Source organism: Oncorhynchus masou, chromosome 14 (assembly GCF_036934945.1).
Source record: "Oncorhynchus masou masou isolate Uvic2021 chromosome 14, UVic_Omas_1.1, whole genome shotgun sequence".
Lineage (NCBI taxonomy): Eukaryota > Metazoa > Chordata > Actinopteri > Salmoniformes > Salmonidae > Oncorhynchus > Oncorhynchus masou.
This window is the reverse complement of record NC_088225.1, coordinates 34,996,779-35,017,917: the sequence shown is the minus strand read 5'-3', so window position 1 is coordinate 35,017,917 and position 21,139 is coordinate 34,996,779. Positions and strand designations below refer to the sequence as shown.

Here is a 21,139-nt window from a genome sequence, read left to right as displayed (position 1 = left end):
TGTCTGCCTCATGTTGAATGATGTTTTATAACATTTAAAAGCTGTAGCTAAAGTACAGCTAAAGTAGCTGTGTAACTCAATGATATTGTAGCAGCCTTAACACAACACCTAGTGACCTCATCAAGTAGCAGCAGGGATGTTTTGTGGTGATTAATTTAGAGAGAGAGAGAGAGAGAACATTAATAATACCATCAATAATACCAATAATAATGTAATCAGTCACACCAGTCTGTAATGCATTATAAAAACTTTTACAGATTTAGACAGTCAGTTACGAGAATAAATTATTATAATGTACAACTTTATAACAGTCCTTCAATACTGTAGGTATTAAAACAGATGAGCTTGCTGTGATTTGCCAACGTGAACTCAAATCTAATCTAAAGAAGAAGTTTCAATGTGTATTTGAGGGGATCGCTCAACCAGGAAACCCAACACTTCTCAATAAGATCTACACAGAGCTCTACATCACAGAGGGTGGAACAGGAGAGGTCAATAATGAACATGAGCTGAGACAGATTGAGACAACAACCAGGAAACAAGCAACAGCAGAGACTCCAATCAAATGTAACGACATCTTCAAACCCTTAACTGGACAAGACAAACTTATCAGAACTGTGCTGACAAAGGGAGTCGCTGGCATTGGAAAAACAGTCTCTGTGCAGAAGTTCATTCTGGACTGGGCTGAAGGAAAAGCTAATCAGGATGTCCAATTTGTATTTTCATTCCCTTTTCGGGAGCTGAATTTGATGAAAGAGGACAAACACACTTTGACTGAACTTCTTAATCACTTCTCAATGGAAACCAAAGAATCAAGAATCTCCAACTATAACAATTACAAAGTTCTGTTCATCTTTGATGGTCTGGATGAGTGCCGACTGCCCCTAGATTTCCAGAAGAACAAGATCTGCTGTGACGTCACAGAGTCAACCTCAGTGGATGTTCTGCTGACAAATCTCATCAAGGGAAATCTGCTTCCCTCTGCTCTCGTCTGGATAACTACCCGACCAGCAGCAGCCAATAAGATCCCATCATGGTGTGTTGACCAGGTAACAGAGGTACGAGGGTTCAATGACCCACAGAAGGAGGAGTACTTCAGGAAGAGATTCAGTGATGAGGACCTGGCCAGCAGAATCATCTCACACATAAAGACATCAAGGAGCCTCCACATCATGTGCCACATTCCAGTCTTCTGTTGGATTTCTGCAACAGTCCTTGAACACATGCTGAAACATAAGAGAGAAGAGATGCCCAAGACTCTGACTGAGATGTACACACACCTTGTGGTGTTTCATACCACACAGAAGAATGAAAAGTATCTTGGGAAAGAAGAGACAGGTCCACACTGGAATAAAGAGAGCATTCTGTCACTGGGAAAACTGGCTTTTCAACAGCTTGTGAATGGCAATCTGATTTTCTATGAAGAAGACCTGAAGGAGGCTGGAATTGATGTCAATGAAGCCTCAGTGTACTCAGGATTGTGCACACAGCTCTTTAAAGAGGAATGTGTGCTGTACCAGGACAAGGTGTTCATCTTTGTTCATCTGAGCATTCAGGAGTTTCTGGCTGCTGTATATGTGTTCCTCTCATTCAACAACAACAATGAAAATGTAATGGACAAACTGAAAACAACGTCCAGGAACCTTTCTGTGAGGATCAAACAAAGGCGTAAAGTTGCTTTCTACAGGAGTGCTGTGGATAAAGCCTTACAAAGTGAGACGGGAAACCTGGACCTTTTCCTCCGCTTCCTCCTGGGCCTCTCACTGGAGTCCAATCAGAAGCACTTACGAGGTCTACTGACAAAGACAAGAAGCAGCTCACAGAGCCATGAAGAAACAGTCAAGTACATCAAGGAGAAGATCAGGGAGAATCCCTCTCCAGAGAGGAGCATCAATCTGTTCCACTGTCTGAATGAACTGAATGACCATTCTCTAGTGGAGGAGATCCAAAGCTACCTGAGATCAGAAAGTCTCTCTGAAGACAACCTGTCACCTGCACAGTGGTCAGCTCTGGTCTTTGTGTTGCTGACTTCAGAAAAGGAGCTGGATGTGTTTGACCTGAAGAAATACTCCAGATCAGAGGAAGGTCTTCTGAGGCTGCTGCCAGTGGTCAAAGCCTCCAGAGCTGTTCTGTGAGTAAATAAAATTACATATAAGAACTAATCATCAGTAAGAAATATTCAGTTTAGAGAAAATTATGCATTATAATATGTGTATAATACTATATTGAAAAACATATTGAATGAATGCATTGATGTTCACATTAGTATAACAATATAACCATACATTTCTGGGAGACGGAAGATGAATCTATGTGTTGATTGGGAGAACAAACCAAATGCATCTGCCATTGTCCTTCTACACTACTGGTGTTAAATGAACAGTGTGTTTGTGAAGTCATGATGATCTCTTTGTCAGGCTGTCAGGCTGTGGAGTCACAGAGGAAGGCTGTGCTTCTCTGGTCTCAGCTCTGGAGTCAAACCCCTCACACCTGAGAGAGCTGGATCTGAGTAACAATGACCTGAAGGATTCAGGAGTGGAGCTGCTCTTTGCTGTAATGGAGAATCCCCACTGTAAACTGGAGACTCTGAGGTCAGAATTATCAGATATGAAAGCAGTTTATGTATGTAGTTCTCCCATTTGAAAAGTCGTAATTATTCGGTTATATTCAATTATAGTGTATTAAAGTAGTCATACGTTTAGTATTTGGTCCCATATTCTATGCCTGCAGTGATTACATCAAGCTTGTGATTCTACTAACTTGTTGAATTAATTTGCAGTTTGTCTTGGTTGTGTTTTAGATGTTTTCCTAATAGAAACTGAATGGTGAATAATGTCCTGTCATTTTGGAGTCACTTCACTTGTATTGTCAGTAAGAATAGAAGATGTTTCTGAACACTTCTACATTCATGTAGATGCTACTATGATGATGAATAATCAGGAATGAATCGAGAATAATGATGAATGAGAAAGTTACAAAGGCACTAAGATCAGACCCCCTGTGTTATTGGTAATGGTGAGAGGTTAGCATGTTTTGTTGTATCCTCTGTTATTGGTAATGGTGAGAGGTTAGCATGTTTTGTTGTAGCCTCTGTTATTGGTAATGGTGAGAGGTTAGCATGTTTTGTTGTATCCTCTGTTATTGGTAATGGTGAGAGGTTAGCATGTTTTGTTGTAGCCTCTGTATTTGGTAATGGTGAAGGGTTAGCATGTTTTGTTGTAGCCTCTGTATTTGGTAATGGTGAGAGGTTAGTATGTTTTGTTGTAGCCTCTGTTATTGGTAATGGTGAGAGGTTAGCATGTTTTGTTGTAGCCTCTGTTATTGGTAATGGTGAGAGGTTAGCATGTTTTGTTGTGGCCTCTGTTATTGGTAATGGTGAGAGGTGAGCATGTATTGTTTGAGCCTCTGTTATTGGTAATGGTGAGAGGTTAGCATGTTTTGTTGTAGCCTCTGTTATTGGTAATGGTGAGAGGTTAGCATGTTTTGTTGTAGCCTCTGTATTTGGTAATGGTGAGAGGTTAGCATGTTTTGTTGTAGCCTCTGTATTTGGTAATGGTGAGAGGTTAGTATGTTTTGTTGTAGTCTGTTATTTGTAATGGTGAGACGTTAGCATGTTTTGTTGTGGTCTGTTATTGGTAATGGTGAGAGGTTAGCATGTTTTGGTGTAGTCTCTGTTATTGGTAATGGTGAGATGTTAGCATGTTTTGTTGTGGTCTCTGTTATTGGTAATGGTGAGAGGTCAGCATGTTTTGTTGTAGCCTCTGTTATTGGTAATGGTGAGAGGTTAGCATGTTTTGGTGTAGTCTCTGTTACTGGTAATGGTGAGAGGTTAGCATGTTTTGTTGTTGCCTCTGTTATTGGTCATGGTAAGAGGTTAGCATGTTTTGTTGTAGTCTGTTATTGGTAATGGTGAGAGGTTAGTATGTTTTGTTGTAGTCTCTGTTATTGGTAATGGTGAGAGGTTCGCATGCTTTGTTGTAGCCTCTGTAACTTTCTCACTCATTACTATTCATGATTCTTTCATGATTTTTCTCAATCATGGCATCATCAGGATTAATTTATTATTGTTTAGAAACATGTTATCTACTCTCTTAGACAGAAAAGTATTCCACTCATCATCCACCATGTTATTATTGGGCAAAACACAACCAAAAACACAACCAAAACAAACTGCAAATGCAACCAATGAGTTTATGACAAAAAACTAAATGTTTGACTATTTTATTTCACTATGAGTGAATTGTTCAGAATACTTAAGACTTCTTCAAATGGGGAGACTGGAAACATAAATTGTTTTCATTTTTATTAGTGAAACACAGATGTCTTAAAATACCCTCAAATTAAAGGTGACATTATAAACTGTCACGTCATATGAAACATTTGACCTCAAATACAAATTGTTGGAGAATAGAGCCACATTTAAAATGTTAGCTTCACTGTCAACATAGATATGGTGTGGACTGTAAACACAATACAATCTAAATCTGATTCCTCACTGTCTGTCTTCTGACTGATACTGCTTTTTAAACTGGTCTGGTCAGTCTACTATAATATTTGTACTATACATGTTTCTATCTGCAGGCAATACTTTGATCATTTGCCATTTTTTATGATGATACACTATTTTACGATTAGATTTGGCAGGTTTCAGGACACTGATGTATCCGAATATGTTGAAAAAATATACTGCCACTATTTTCACCACCAAAGAATAGCAGTGTGATTATAAAATGATTTGACTCTTTGCAGGCTGTCAGGCTGTCTAGTCACAGAGGAAGGCTGTGCTTCTCTGGTCTCAGCTCTGAGGTCAAACCCCTCACACCTGAGAGAGCTGGACCTGAGCTACAATCACCCAGGAGACTCAGGAGTCAGACTGCTCTCTGCTAGACTGGAGGATCCACACTGTAAACTGGTGACTCTGAGGTCAGTAGTTCTCCCATTTGAAAAGTCGTAATTATTCGGTTATATTCACTTATAGTGTATTAAAGTAGTCATACGTTTAGTATTTGGTCCCATATTCTATGCCTGCAGTGATTACATCAAGCTTGTGATTCTACTAACTTGTTGAATTAATTTTCAGTTTGCCTTGGTTGTGTTTTAGATGTTTTCCTAATAGAAACTGAATGGTGAATAATGTCCTGTCATTTTGGAGTCACTTCACTTGTATTGTCAGTAAGAATAGAAGATGTTTCTGAATTGAGAATAATGATTAATGAGAAATTTACAGAGGCACAAAGAACAGACCCCCTCAGTTATTGGTAATGGTGAGAGGTTAACATGTTTTGTTGTAGCCTCTGTTATTGGTAATGGTGAGAGGTTAGCATGTTTTGTTGTAGCCTCTGTTATTGGTAATGGTGAGAGGTTAACATGTTTTGTTGTAGTCTCTGTTATTGGTTATGGTGAGAGGTTAGCATGTTTTGTTGTAGTCTCTGTTATTGGTAATGGTGAGAGGTTAACATGTTTTGTTGTAGTCTCTGTTACTGGTAATGGTGAGAGGTTAGCATGTTTTGTTGTAGCCTCTGTTATGGGTAATAGTTAGAGGTTAGCATGTTTTGTTGTAGTCTCTATTATTGGTCATGGTGAGATGTTAACATGTTTGTTGTAGACTCTGTTTTTGTAATGGTGAGAGGTTTGCATGTTTTGTTGTGTCCTCTGTTATTGGTAATGGTGTAAGGTTAGCATGTTTTGTTGTAGCCTCTGTTATTGGTAATGGTGAGATGTTAACATGTTTGTTGTAGCCTCTGTTATTGGTAATAGTTAGAGGTTAGCATGTTTTGTTGTAGTCTCTGTTATTGGCAATGGTGAGATGTTAACCTCTTGAAACTCCCCATCCCGGATCCGGGTTTGTGACTAAAGCCTCAGGCTCATTAGCATAACGCAACGTTAACGATTTCTGAAAATCGCAAATAAAATGAAAATAATGCGTCTGCTCTCAAGCTTAGCCTTTTCTTAACAACACTGTCATCTCAGATTTTCAAAATATGCTTTTGAACCATAGAAATTGACTAATTTGTGTAAGAGTATGCAAAGCTAGCATAGCATTTTGAGTAGCATTTAGCACGCAACATTTTCACAAAAACCAGATAACCAAATAAATAAAATCATTTACCTTTGAAGAGCTTCTGATGTTTTCAATGAGGAGACTCTCAGTTACATACCAAATGCGCAGTTTTTCCTGAAAGCGTCTGTGTGTAGGAGAAATCGTTCCGTTTTCTACATTGCGTCTGGCTACCGAAACAAACCGAAAATTCAGTCACCTACAACGTAAAACTTTTTCCGGATTAACTACATAATATCGACCGAAACATGGCAAACGTTGTTTGGAATCAGTCCTCAATGTGTTTTTTCACATATCTCTTCATTGATATGCAGTTCGTGGAAGCTTGCTTTCCTCTCTGTATCCCATGGAAAAATACTGGCAGGTGACTTTTGCGCACCAATTTCGGCGCAGGACACCGGGCGGACACCTGGTAAATGTGGTCTCTTATGGTCAATCTTCCAATGATCTGCCTACAAATACGTCACAATGCTGCACCTTGGGGAAACGACAGAAAGGGCAGGCTCATTCCTCTCGCATTCACAGCCATATAAGGAGACAATGGAAAACAGAGCCTCAAAAATCCTTGTCATTTCCTGGATGCCATCTCATCTTGGTTTTGCCTGAAGCTCACGTTCTAGGGCACGCACAGAGAATATCTTGGTATTTCTGGACACGTCAGAGTGTTTTCTTTCGAATGCTATCAATTATATGCATAGTCGAGCATCTTTTTGTGACAAAATATCTTGTTTAAAACGGGAACGTTTTTCAACCAAAAATGAAATAGCGCCCCCATAGATGTAAGAGGTTAAAACTAGTTTTTGAACCTCAACAAATTTCTTATTAACAAACTATGGTTTTGGCAAGTCGGTTAGGACATCTACTTTGTGCATGACAAAATACATTTTTCAAACACTTTTTTACAGAAAGATGATTTAATTCATAATTCACTCTATCACAATTCCAGTGGGTCAGAGGTTTACATACAGTAAGTTGACTGTGCCTTTAAACAGCTTGGACAATTCCATAAAATCATGTCATAGCTTTAGAAGCATCTGATAGACTAATTGAGATAATTTGGATGTATTTCAAGGCCTACCTTCAAACTCAGTGCCTCTTTGCCTGACATCATGGGAAAATGAAAAGAAATCAGCCAAGACCTTGGAAAAAGATATTGTAGACCTCCACAAATCTGGTTCATCCTTGCGAGCAATTTCCAAATGAATGAAGGAGCCACGTTCATCTGTTCAAAAAATAGTACGCAAGTATAAACACCATGGGACCACACAGCCGTCATACCGCTCAGGAAGGAGACATGTTCTGTCTCCTAGAGATTCTTACTTTGTGGCAAATAAATCCCAGAACAGCAAAGGACCTTGTGAAGATGCTCGAGGAAAAAGGTACAAAGTATCTATATCCACAGTAAAACGAGTCCTATATCAACATAAGCTGAAAGGTTGTTCAGCAAGCAATAAGCCACTGCTCCCAACCTGCCATAAAAAAAGCCAAACTACGGTTTGCAGCTGCGCATGGAGACAAAGATCATACTTTTTGGAGAAATGTCCTCTGGTCAGATGAAACAAAAAAAAATACTGTTTGGCCATAATGACCATCGTTATGTTTGGAGGAAAAAGGGGGAGGCTTGCAAGCCAAAGAACACCATCCCAACCGTGAAACCCGGAGGTGGCAGCATCATGTTGTGGGGTTGCTTTGCTGCAGGATGGACTGGTGCACTTCACAAAATAAATGGCATCATGAGGAGGAAAATTACGTGGATATATTGAAGCAACATCTCAAGACATAAGTCAGGAAGTTAAAGATTGGTCGCAAATGGTTCTTCCAATTGGACAATGACCCCAAGCATACTTCCAAAGTTGTGGCAAAATGGATTAAGGACAACAGAGTCAATGTATTGGAGTGGCCATCACAAAGCCCGGACCTTAATCCTACAGAAAATTTGAGGGCAGAACTGAAAAAGCATGTGTGAGCAAGGAGACCTACAAACCTGACTCAGTTACACCAGCTCTGTCAGGAGGAATGGGCCAAAATTCACCCAACTTATTGTGGGAAGCTTGTGGAAGGTTACTTGAAACATTTAACCCAAGTTCAACAATTTAAAGGCAATGCTACCAAATACTAATTGAGTGTATGTAAACTTCTGACCCACTGGGAATGTGATGAAAGAAATAAAAGCTGAAAAAAAAAATTCTCTCTACTATTATTCTGACATTTCATTTACATTTACATTTAAGTCATTTAGCAGACGCTCTTATCCAGAGCGACTTACAAATTGGTGAATTCACCTTCTGACATCAGTGGAACAGCCACTTTACAATAGTGCATCTAAATCATTTAAGGGGGGGTGAGAAGGATTGCTTTATCCTATCCTAGGTATTCCTTGAAGAGGTGGGGTTTCAGGTGTCTCCGGAAGGTGGTGATTGACTCCGCTGTCCTGGCGTCGTGAGGGAGTTTGTTCCACCATTGGGGGCCAGAGCAGCGAACAGTTTTGACTGGGCTGAGCGGGAACTGTACTTCCTCAGTGGTAGGGAGGCGAGCAGGCCAGAGGTGGATGAATGCAGTGCCCTTGTTTGGGTGTAGGGCCTGATCAGAGCCTGGAGGTACTGCGGTGCCGTTCCCCTCACAGCTCCGTAGGCAAGCACCATGGTCTTGTAGCGGATGCGAGCTTCAACTGGAAGCCAGTGGAGAGAGCGGAGGAGCGGGGTGACGTGAGAGAACTTGGGAAGGTTGAACACCAGACGGGCTGCGGCGTTCTGGATGAGTTGTAGGGGTTTAATGGCACAGGCAGGGAGCCCAGCCAACAGCGAGTTGCAGTAATCCAGACGGGAGATGACAAGTGCCTGGATTAGGACCTGCGCCGCTTCCTGTGTGAGGCAGGGTCGTACTCTGCGGATGTTGTAGAGCATGAACCTACAGGAACGGGCCACCGCCTTGATGTTAGTAGAGAACGACAGGGTGTTGTCCAGGATCACGCCAAGGTTCTTAGCGCTCTGGGAGGAGGACACAATGGAGCTGTCAACCGTGATGGCGAGATCATGGAACGGGCAGTCCTTCCCCGGGAGGAAGAGCAGCTCCGTCTTGCCGAGGTTCAGCTTGAGGTGGTGATCCGTCATCCACACTGATATGTCTGCCAGACATGCAGAGATGCGATTCGCCACCTGGTCATCAGAAGGGGGAAAGGAGAAGATTAATTGTGTGTCGTCTGCATAGCAATGATAGGAGAGACCATGTGATGTTATGACAGAGCCAAGTGACTTGGTGTATAGCGAGAATAGGAAAGGGCCTAGAACAGAGCCCTGGGGGACACCAGTGGTGAGAGCGCGTGGTGAGGAGACAGATTCTCGCCACGCCACCTGGTAGGAGCGACCTGTCAGGTAGGACGCAATCCAAGCGTGGGCCGCACCGGAGATGCCCAACTCGGAGAGGGTGGAGAGGAGGATCTGATGGTTCACAGTGTCGAAGGCAGCCGATAGGTCTAGAAGGATGAGAGCAGAGGAGAGAGAGTTAGCTTTAGCAGTGCGGAGCGCCTCCGTGATACAGAGAAGAGCAGTCTCAGTTGAATGACTAGTCTTGAAACCTGACTGATTTGGATCAAGAAGGTCATTCTGAGAGAGATAGCGGGAGAGCTGGCCAAGGACGGCACGTTCAAGAGTTTTGGAGAGAAAAGAAAGAAGGGATACTGGTCTGTAGTTGTTGACATCGGAGGGATCGAGTGTAGGTTTTTTCAGAAGGGGTGCGACTCTCGCTCTCTTGAAGACGGAAGGGACGTAGCCAGCGGTCAGGGATGAGTTGATGAGCGAGGTGAGGTAAGGGAGAAGGTCTCCGGAAATGGTCTGGAGAAGAGAGGAGGGGATAGGGTCAAGCGGGCAGGTTGTTGGGCGGCCGGCCGTCACAAGAAGCGAGATTTCATCTGGAGAGAGAGGGGAGAAAGAGGTCAGAGCACAGGGTAGGGCAGTGTGATCAGAACCAGCGGTGTCGTTTGACTTAGCAAACGAGGATCGGATGTCGTCGACCTTCTTTTCAAAATGGTTGACGAAGTCATCTGCAGAGAGGGAGGAGGGGGGGGGGGGAGGAGGATTCAGGAGGGAGTAGAAGGTGGCAAAGAGCTTCCTAGGGTTAGAGGCAGATGCTTGGAATTTAGAGTGGAAGAAAGTGGCTTTAGCAGCAGAGACAGAGGAGGAAAATGTAGAGAGGAGGGAGTGAAAGGGTGCCAGGTCCGCAGGGAGGCGAGTTTTCCTCCATTTCCGCTCGGCTGCCCGGAGCACTGTTCTGTGAGCTCGCAATGAGTCGTCGAGCCACGGAGCGGGAGGGGAGGACCGAGCCGGCCTGGAGGATAGGGGACATAGAGAGTCAAAGGATGCAGAAAGGGAAGAGAGGAGGGTTGAGGAGGCAGAATCAGGAGATAGGTTGGAGAAGGTATGAGCAGAGGGAAGAGATGATAGGATGGAAGAGGAGAGAGTAGCGGGGGAGAGAGAGCGAAGGTTGGGACGGCGCGATACCATCCGAGTAGGGGCAGTGTGGGAAGTGTTGGATGAGAGCGAGAGGGAAAAGGATACAAGGTAGTGGTCGGAGACTTGGAGGGGAGTTGCAATGAGGTTAGTGGAAGAACAGCATCTAGTAAAGATGAGGTCGAGCGTATTGCCTGCCTTGTGAGTAGGGGGGAAGGTGAGAGGGTGAGGTCAAAAGAGGAGAGGAGTGGAAAGAAGGAGGCAGAGAGGAATGAGTCAAAGGTAGACGTGGGGAGGTTAAAGTCGCCCAGGACTGTGAGAGGTGAGCCGTCCTCAGGAAAGGAGCTTATCAAGGCATCAAGCTCATTGATGAACTCTCCGAGGGAACCTGGAGGGCGATAAATAATAAGGATGTTAAGCTTGAAAGGGCTGGTAACTGTGACAGCATGGAATTCAAAGGAGGCGATAGACAGATGGGTAAGGGGAGAAAGAGAGAATGACCACTTGGGAGAGATGAGGATCCCGGTGCCACCACCCCGCTGACCAGAAGCTCTCGGGGTGTGCGAGAACACGTGGGCGGACGAAGAGAGAGCAGTAGGAGTAGCAGTGTTGTCTGTGGTGATCCATGTTTCCGTCAGTGCCAAGAAGTCGAGGGACTGGAGGGAGGCATAGGCTGAGATGAACTCTGCCTTGTTGGCCGCAGATCGGCAGTTCCAGAGGCTACCGGAGACCTGGAACTCCACGTGGGTCGTGCGCGCTGGGACCACCAGATTAGGGTGGCCGCGGCCACGCGGTGTGGAGCGTTTGTATGGTCTGTGCAGAGAGGAGAGAACAGGGATAGATAGACACATAGTTGACAGGCTACAGAAGAGGCTACGCTAATGCAAAGGAGATTGGAATGACAAGTGGACTACACTTATCGAATGTTCAGAACGTTAAGCTTATGTAGCAAGAATCTTATTGACTAAAATGATTGAAATGATACAGTGCTGCTGGAGTAGGCTAGCTGGCAGTGGCTACGTTGTTGACACTACACTAATCAAGTCGTTCCGTCGAGTGTAATAGTTTCTACAGTGCTGCTATTCGGGGGCTAGCTGGCTAGCTAGCAGTGTTGATTACGTAACATTACGTTAAAAGAACGACAATAGCTGGCTAGCTAACCTAGAAAATCGCTCCAGACTACACAATTGTCTTAGATACAAAGACGGCTATGTAGCTAGCTAGCTACGATCAAACAAATCAAACCGTTGTACTGTAATGAAGTGAAATGAAAATGTGATACTACCTGTGGAGCGAGGCGGAATGTTGACCGGGTTGTTGAAGTTCAAATCGGAAGACGTTGGCTAGCTGTTGGCTAGCTAGCTAGCAGTAACTCCTACGTTAAGGACGACAAGTAGCTGGCTAGCTAACCTCGGTAAATTAAGATAATCACTCTAAGTCTACACACTCTAAACTACACAATTACCTTGGATACGAAGACAGCAAAGACAACTATGTAGCTAGCTAACACTACACTAATCGAGTCGTTGAGTGTAATAGTTTCTACAGTGCTAGTGGACGTTAGCTAGCTGCTGGGCAGATACGTTAGGACGACGAAATACGATAATTACGCAATTATCTTTGATACAAAGACGGCTATGTAGCTAGCTAAGAAGAAGTTGCTAAGATTAGACAAATCAAACCGTTGTACTATAATGAAATGTAATGAAAAGTTATACTACCTGCGGACCGAAGTGTAGATGCGACCGCTCGCTCCAACCCGGAACCGGAAACAGTTTCTTAAAGTAAAGTGGTGATCCTAACTGACCTAAGACAGGGAATTTTAACAAGGATTAAAGGTCAGGAATTGTAAAAATTGAGTTTAAATGTATTTGGCTAAGGTGTATGTAAACTTCTGACTTACACTGTACGTATGGGTTAAAATATCCTCAAATAAAAGGTGACATAATAAACTATCACCTCATATGAAACATTTGATCTGAAATCCAAAATGTTGGAGTACAGAGCCACATTAACAATGTCAGCTTCACTGTCTAAATAGATATGGTGTGGACTGTATACTCAATACAATCTAAATCTGATACCTCACTGTCAAAATAGATATGATGTGGACTGTATACTCAATACAATCTAAATCTGACACCTCACTGTCTAAATAGATATGGTGTGGACTGTATACACAATACAATCTAAATCTGATACCTCACTGTCAAAATAGATATGATGTGGACTGTATACTCAATACAATCTAAATCTGATACCTCACTGTCTAAATAGATATGGTGTGGACTGTTTACTCAATACAATCTAAATCTGATACCTCACTGTCTAAATAGATATGGTGTGGACTGTATACACAATACAATCTAAATCTGATACCTCACTTTCTAAATAGATATGGTGTGGACTGTATACTCAATACAATCTAAATCTGATACCTCACTGTTAAATAGATATGGTGTGGACTGTATACTCAATACAATCTAAATCTGATTCCTCACTGTCAAAATAGATATGGTGTTGACTATATACTCAATACAATCTAAATCTGATTCCTCACTGTCTGTCTTCTGACTGATACTGCTTTTTAAACTGGTCTGGTCAGTCTTCTCAAATATTTGTACTATACATGTTTCTATCGGCAGGCAATACTTTGTTCATGTGTAATTTTTAATGATGATACATTCGTTTATAAATAGATATGGAAGGTTTCAGAACACTGATATATCTGAATATGTTGAAAAGAATTCGGCCAGTATTTTCACCAAGATATGATTTGACTCTTTGCAGGCTGTCAGGCTGTGGAGTCACAGAGGAAGGCTGTGCTTCTCTGGTCTCAGCTCTGAGGTCAAACCCCTCACACCTGAGAGAGCTGGACCTGAGCTACAATGACCTGAAGGATTCAGGAGTGAAGCTGCTCTCTGCTGGACTGGGGAATCCCCACTGTAAACTGGAGACTCTGAGGTCAGTATTCCTGTAGTTGGTCAACAAGTGATAACTGTTCACCAGATCCACATGTGTTTACCAGACACACATAGTCCACACCATATGTGTTTGGACAGTGATGCTTACAGTTTTAAATGTGGTGCTAGTCTCCAGCATTTTGGATTTGAGATAGAATGTTTCATATTAGGTGACAGTACAGAATGTCACATTTTATTTGAAGGTATTTTCATACATAGCTGTGTTACTGTTAAGAAAGGAAGGCACTTTCTGTATGTGGTTCACCAACTTGAAAAAGTTGTAAATATTCGGACAAATTCACTTATATTGTATTAAAGTTATTATTTTAGTCATAAGTTTAGTATTTGGTCCTATATTCCATGCCTGCAGTGATTACAACAAGCTTGTGATTCTACTAACTTGTTTAATTAATTTGCAGTTTGTCTTGGTTGTGTTTTAGATGTTTTCCTAATAGAAACTGAATGGTGAATAATGTCCTGTCATTTTGGAGTCACTTCACTTGTATTGTCAGTAAGAATAGAAGATGTTTCTGAACACTTCTACATTCATGTGGATGCTACTATGATGATGAATAATAATGAATGAGTCTTGAATGATGATGAATTAGAAAGTTACAGAGGTACAAAGATCAGACCCCCTCTGCTATTGGTCATGGTGAGAGGTTAGTATGTTTTGTTGTAGCCTCTGTTATTGGTAATGGTGAGAGGTTAGCATGTTTTGTTGTAGCCTCTGTTATTGGTAATGGTGAGAGGTTAGCATGTTTTGTTGTATCCTCTGTTATTGGTAATGGTGAGAGGTTAACATGTTTTGTTGTACTCTCTGTTATTGGTAATGGTGAGAGGTTACCATGTTTTGTTGTATCCTCTGTTATTGGTAATGGTGAGAGGTTAGCATGTTTTGTTGTATCCTCTGTTATTGGTAATGGTGAGAGGTTAGCATGTTTTGTTGCATCCCCTGATATTGGTAATGGTGAGAGGTTAGTATGTTTTGTTGTAGCCTCTGTTATTGGTAATGGTGAGAGGTTAGCATGTTTTGTTGCATCCCCTGATATTGGTAATGGTGAGAGGTTAGTATGTTTTGTTGTAGCCTCTAACTCCCTCACTCATTATTATTTATGATTCATTCATGATCTTTCTCAATGATGGCGTCACAGTCTTAATGTAGTTTTGTGTTCAAATAATATGGGAACAAATACTAAACTTTTGACTACTTTAATACCATATAAGTGAATTTGTCAGAATATTTATGACTTCTTCAAATAGGGGACAAGATACATAAAGTGATTATTTCTAAATGGTGAAACAGATATGTATTAAAATACACTCAAATAAAAGGTGACATTATATACTGTCACCTCATATGAAACATTTGATCTGAAATACAAAATGTTGGAGTATAGAGTCACATTTAAAATGTTAGCTTCATTGTCTAAATAGATATGTTGTGGACTGTATACTCAATACAATCTAAATCTGATACCTCACTGTCTGTCTTTTGACTGATACTGCTTTTAAATTGGTCTATTCAGTCTACTCAAATATTTGTTATTTTCCGACTTTCTATCTACAAGCAATACTTGTATAATTTTTCATTTCTAATAATGATGCATTCATTTATGAATAGATATGACAGATTTCAGGACACTGATACTTCTGAATATGTTGAAAAAAATATCACTATTTTCACCATCAAACAATATCAGTGTGATTTTATATGATTTGACTCTTTGCAGGCTGTCAGGCTGTCTAGTCACAGAGGAAGGCTATGCTTCTCTGGTCTCAGCTCTGAGGTCAAACCCAACACATAATTTGTGCATGGGTAATAGTGTAAGCAGGGAAAGCTAAGTGTAACATTTTAATACCACATGTCTATCATTGTATTTATTCTGTGTTGGCAGATTCACTGGCTGTAAACTCACAGACACATCCTGTAAAGTGTTGGCCTCAGTTCTCAGTTCAAACCCCTCACATATGAGAGAGCTGGACCTGAGTAACAATGACCTGAAGGATTCAGGAGTGAAGCTGCTCTCTGCTGGACTGGGGAATCCCCACTGTAAACTGGAGACTCTGAGGTCAGTATTCCTGTTGTTGGTCAACAAGTGATAACTGTTCACCAGATCCACATGTGTTTACCAGACACACATAGTCCACACCATATGTGTTTGGACAGTGAAGCTTACAGTTTTAAATTTGGTGCTATGCTCCAGAATTTTGGATTTGAGATGGAATTTTTCATGTTAGGCAACAGTACAGAAAAACACCTTTAAATTTAGGTTAATGATAAGAGGTGATTAGCATGTTTTGTTGTAGCCTCTGTTATTGGTAATGGTGAGAGGTTAGCATGTTTTGTTGTAGCCTCTGTTATTGGTAATGGTAAGAGCTTAGTTTGTTTTCTTGAAGTCTCTGTTATTGGTAATGGTGAGAGGTTAGTATGTTTTGTTGTAGACTCTGTTATTGGTAATGGTGATATGTTAGCATGTTTTGTTGTATCCTCTGTTATTGGTAATGGTGATATGTTAGCATGTTTTGTTGTATCCTCTGTTATTGGTAATGGTGAGAGGTTAACATGTTTTGTTGTACTCTCTGTTATTGGTAATGGTGAGAGGTTAGCATGTTTTGTTGTAGCCTCTGTTATTGGTAATGGTGAGAGGTTAGCATGTTTTGTTGCAGCCTCTGTTATTGGTAATGGTGAGAGGTTAGCATGTTTTGTTGGAGCCTCTGTTATTGGTAATGGTGAGAGGTTAGCATGTTGTAGCCTCTGTTATTGGTAATAGTGAGAGGTGAGCATGTTTTGTTGGAGCCTCTGTTATTGGTAATGGTGAGAGGTTAGCATGTTGTAGCCTCTGTTATTGGTAATAGTGAGAGGTGAGCATGTTTTGTTGGTAGCCTCTGTTATTGGTAATGGTGAGAGGTTAGCATGTTGTAGCCTCTGTTATTGGTAATGGTGAGAGGTTAGCATGTATTGTTGGAGCCTCTGTTATTGGTCGTGGTGAGAGGTTAGTATGTTTTCTTCTTTTCTTCTCCTCAACTTTTCACTCATTTGACTACTTTAACAACGACATCACGGAACACGTTCCCCAAGGGCACCCCCCCCCCAAGCTCAACTCAAAAGATGGCCCACAGAATGCAAAAATATTCTTAGAAATATTTAACCTCCACACATTAACAAGTCCAATAGCTCAAATGATAGATAAAACCTTGTTCATCTACCCAGCGAGTCAGATTTCTAAAATGTTTTACGGCAAAAACATAGCACATATGTATTTCAAACCACCACTAGGACGCATACAATATGTAGCCATATTGTCAAGCAAAAGTCACAATCACAAACGCAGGATTAAAAGAAAAATAATTCACTAACCTTTTGAAAATCTTCATCAGATGACAGTAATAGGACATGTTACACAGTACATGTATGTTTTCTTCAATAATATGCAATTTATATCCATAAATCTCCGTTTACATTGACGCCATGTTCAAACGATAAAAAAAAATGTCCGGAGAAATTATAAATAGCTCCGCCAGATAACGCCAGATAACAGCAATACACATCATAAACTTTGACTAAATACACATGTTCTACATATAGTTAGAAAGATACACTGCTTCTTAATGCAACCGCTGTGTTACATTTATTTTTAACGTTACAGAATTCGTTCACTAGGCAATATTCTGAGGCGGCGCTCAGACATAAGCAATATTTCTCTGTTTTGCTGGAGTCAACAGAAATACAAAATTACAACATAAATATTCCCTTACCTTTGATGGTCTTCGATCAGAATGTAGTGGAAGGAGTCAAACTTACCCAATACATCGTTTGGTTTCAGGTTGTGTGTTTGTATTAGCATATGCTAACAGCTTCAGCTGAAATGCACCCAAAATGACTTCTGGTCCCGCATCAAAACTTCAAAATTACATATTATATGTCGACTAAACTGGTCAAACTAAGTGCAGAATCAAGCTTTAGGATGTTATTAACGTACAAAACAATCGCGAATCGACTGAAAGAACGCAACTCTTCTCAGACGACCTGGAACAATGAGTGCCCTGTCTACAATTGCGCCAGGACGCGCAGCTAAATTCTCGTGACACTTCAGTATTTTGCCCGCCAACCGGTCAAAGCTCGCGGGATTTTCTCCATTACTCGACCCATTGAAAGAACACAGCACACTGAACACACAGAAACTGTTCCCAGATCCGTAGCTGGTTGGGAAGGGTGGGGGCGATGACGTCAAAGTTGGGGTAACTTTCCTGATGAGAGATAGAGTTTGGGAGAATGGCTGCCCTGTGAGTTCTGCTTTACATACAGACGTAATTCGAACGGTTTTAGAAGCTTTAGAGTGTTTTCTATTCAATAATAATTATTATATGCTTATATTAGCAATTCTGGACAGATTTGTTTTCTGTTTACTATGTGCACGCAATTCCTCCACAGGGGGCAGTATTGGGCATAGCCTTAACAGGATTATTAATACACTATAAGTGAATTGGTCAGAATACTTATGACTTCTTCAAATAGGGGACTAGATACATAAAGTGCTTTTCTAAATGGTAGAACAGACATGTATTAAAATATCCTCAAATAAAAGGTGATATTATATACTGTCACCTCATATGAAACATTTGATCTGAAATCCAAAATGCTGGAGTATAGACACACATTGAAAATGTCAGCTTCACTGTCAAAATAGATATGGTGTGGACTGTATACTCAATACAATCTAAATCTGATACCTCACTGTCTAAATAGATATGGTGTGGACTGTATACTCAATACAATCTAAATCTGATACCTCACTGTCTAAATAGATATGGTGTGGACTGTATACTCAATACAATCTAAATCTGATACCTCACTGTCTAAATAGATATGGTGTGGACTGTTTACTCAATACAATCTAAATCTGATACCTCACTGTCTAAATAGATATGGTGTGGACTGTATACTCAATACAATCTAAATCTGATACCTCACTAAACTGGTCTGGTCAGTCTGGTCAGTCTACTATAATATTTGTACTATGGCAGGTTTCAGGACACTGATATATCTGAATATGTTGAAAAAATATACTGCCACTATTTTCACCACCAAAGAATAGCAGTGTGATTTTAATATGATTTGACTCTTTGCAGGCTGTCAGGCTGTCTAGTCACAGAGGAAGGCTGTGCTTCTCTGGTCTCAGCTCGGAGGTCAAACCCCTCACACCTGAGAGAGATGGACCTGAGCTACAATCACCCAGGAGACTCAGGAGTCAGACTGCTCTCTGCTGGACTGGAGGATCCACACTGCAGACTGGAGAAACTCAAGTATGTAGAGGGTTTATGTCAATGTTCATATCAGACATGTTGGACTTAGTTAAGACAAACATTCTGACCACCACTTGGACAAAGTTATATGCTGACTGTTGACTGTGTGTGTGTGTCCAGTGTGTGTGTGTTCAGTGTGTGTGTGTGTGTGAGTTCAGTGTTCAGTGAGTTCAGTGTGTGTGTGTGTGTGTGTGTGTGTCCAGTGTAAATCTCACACTGGACACACACACACACACACACACTCTGGACACACACACACTGGACACAAACACACTGGACACACACACACACAGGACTCACACACACACACACGCACACACACAAACACTCACACACTGGACAAACACACTCTGGACAAACACACTGGACACACACACTGGACACACACACAGGAATTACACACACACTGGACTCACACACACACACACACATGCACACACACACTCACACAGTACACACACACATTTGCTTGATATATGCTATATATGTCAAATCAAATCAAATTTTATTTGTCACATACACATGGTTAGCAGATGTTAATGCGAGTGTAGCGAAATGCTTGTGCTTCTAGTTCCGACAATGCAGTAATAACCAACAAGTAATCTAACTAACAATTCCTAAACTACTGTCTTATACACAGTGTAAGGGGATAAAGAATATGTACATATGGATATATGAATGAGTGATGGTACAGAGCAGCATAGGCAAGATACAGTAGATGGTATCAAGTACAGTATATACATATGAGATGAGTATGTAAACAAAGTGGCATAGTTAAAGTGGCTAGTGATACATGTATTACATAAGGATGCAGTCGATGATATAGAGTACAGTATATATGTATGCATATGAGATGAATAATGTAGGGTAAGTAACATTATATAAGGTAGCATTGTTTAAAGTGGCTAGTGATATATTTACATCATTTCCCATCAATTCCCATTATTAAAGTGGCTGTAGTTGAGTCAGTGTCAGTGTGTTGGCAGCAGCCACTCAATGTTAGTGGTGGCTGTTTAACAGTCTGATGGCCTTGAGATAGAAGCTGTTTTTCAGTCTCTCGGTCCCAGCTTTGATGCACCTGTACTGACCTCGCCTTCTGGATGATAGCGGGGTGAACAGGCAGTGGCTCGGGTGGTTGATGTCCTTGATGATCTTTATGGCCTTCCTGTAACATCGGGTGGTGTAGGTGTCCTGGAGGGCAGGTAGTTTGCCCCCGGTGATGCGTTGTGCAGACCTCACTACCCTCTGGAGAGCCTTGCGGTTGAGGGCGGAGCAGTTGCCGTACCAGGCGGTGATACAGCCCGCCAGGATGCTCTCGATTGTGCATCTGTAGAAGTTTGTGAGTGCTTTTGGTGACAAGCAGAATTTCTTCAGCCTCCTGAGGTTGAAGAGGCGCTGCTGCGCCTTCTTCACGATGCTGTCTGTGTGAGTGGACCAATTCAGTTTGTCTGTGATGTGTATGCCGAGGAACTTAAAACTTGCTACTCTCTCCACTACTGTTCCATCGATGTGGATAGGGGGGTGTTCCCTCTGCTGTTTCCTGAAGTCCACAATTATCTCCTTAGTTTTGTTGACGTTGAGTGTGAGGTTATTTTCCTGACACCACACTCCGAGGGCCCTCACCTCCTCCCTGTAGGCCGTCTCGTCGTTGTTGTTAATCAAGCCTACCACTGTTGTGTCGTCCGCAAACTTGATAATTGAGTTGGAGGCGTGCGTGGCCACGCAGTCGTGGGTGAACAGGGAGTACAGGAGAGGGCTCAGAACGCACCCTTGTGGGGCCCCAGTGTTGAGGATCAGCGGGGAGGAGATGTTGTTACCTACCCTCACCACCTGGGGGCGGCCCGTCAGGAAGTCCAGTACCCAGTTGCACAGGGCGGGGTCGAGACCCAGGGTCTCGAGCTTCATGACGAGCTTGGAGGGTACTATGGTGTTGAATGCCGAGCTGTCCATGTGTGTGTTCAGTGTGTGTGTGTGTGTGTTCAGTGTGTGTCCAGTGTGTGTGTGTGTGAGAGTTCAGGTGTATCCCTCAATGACTGTCTGTTCTTCTGCTTACCGCTACAGTGTGGAACATGGTGGAGAGAACAGAATGAAACCTGGGCCTAGAAAATGTGAGTGTTGACTGCTGTGAAAAATATGACTAAGAATAAGTCTTAATTCAAGTTAAGTCCAAGTCAAAGACCACCATCATCACTTACTTGGTCATATTAAATATCAGCTGAAGTTCAACAGAAGCAGAAATCAGGGACACCAAAGTTTACAAATAGTTGCTTTGACAATGTGTGTGTGTTTGTGTTCATGATGCATATATAATATTTGTGTTTTATATTACCATACATATAACAGTATAAAATATAACACACACACAC

General features: G+C 41.7%; 1 protein-coding gene across 4 annotated transcripts in view; it reads left to right on the top strand.

Annotated features, from left to right (window-relative positions):
- Window positions 1–21,139, top strand: part of LOC135554789 (NACHT, LRR and PYD domains-containing protein 3-like) — a 59,638-nt gene that overhangs the window by 32,658 nt on the left and 5,841 nt on the right. The window contains exons 6-12 of one of the 4 annotated variants that reach the window (XM_064987218.1): window positions 340–2,131; window positions 2,418–2,591; window positions 4,750–4,923; window positions 13,294–13,467; window positions 15,365–15,538; window positions 18,600–18,773; window positions 20,835–20,881. In XM_064987218.1, the coding sequence (XP_064843290.1) occupies window positions 340–2,131; window positions 2,418–2,591; window positions 4,750–4,923; window positions 13,294–13,467; window positions 15,365–15,538; window positions 18,600–18,773; window positions 20,835–20,881 (2,709 nt within the window). Of the gene's footprint in view, window positions 1–327; window positions 2,132–2,417; window positions 2,592–4,749; window positions 4,924–13,293; window positions 13,468–15,364; window positions 15,539–18,599; window positions 18,774–20,834; window positions 20,882–21,139 lie in introns of all 4 variants that reach the window. The other 3 variants (XM_064987217.1, XM_064987221.1, XM_064987220.1) reach the window with 3 other exon arrangements.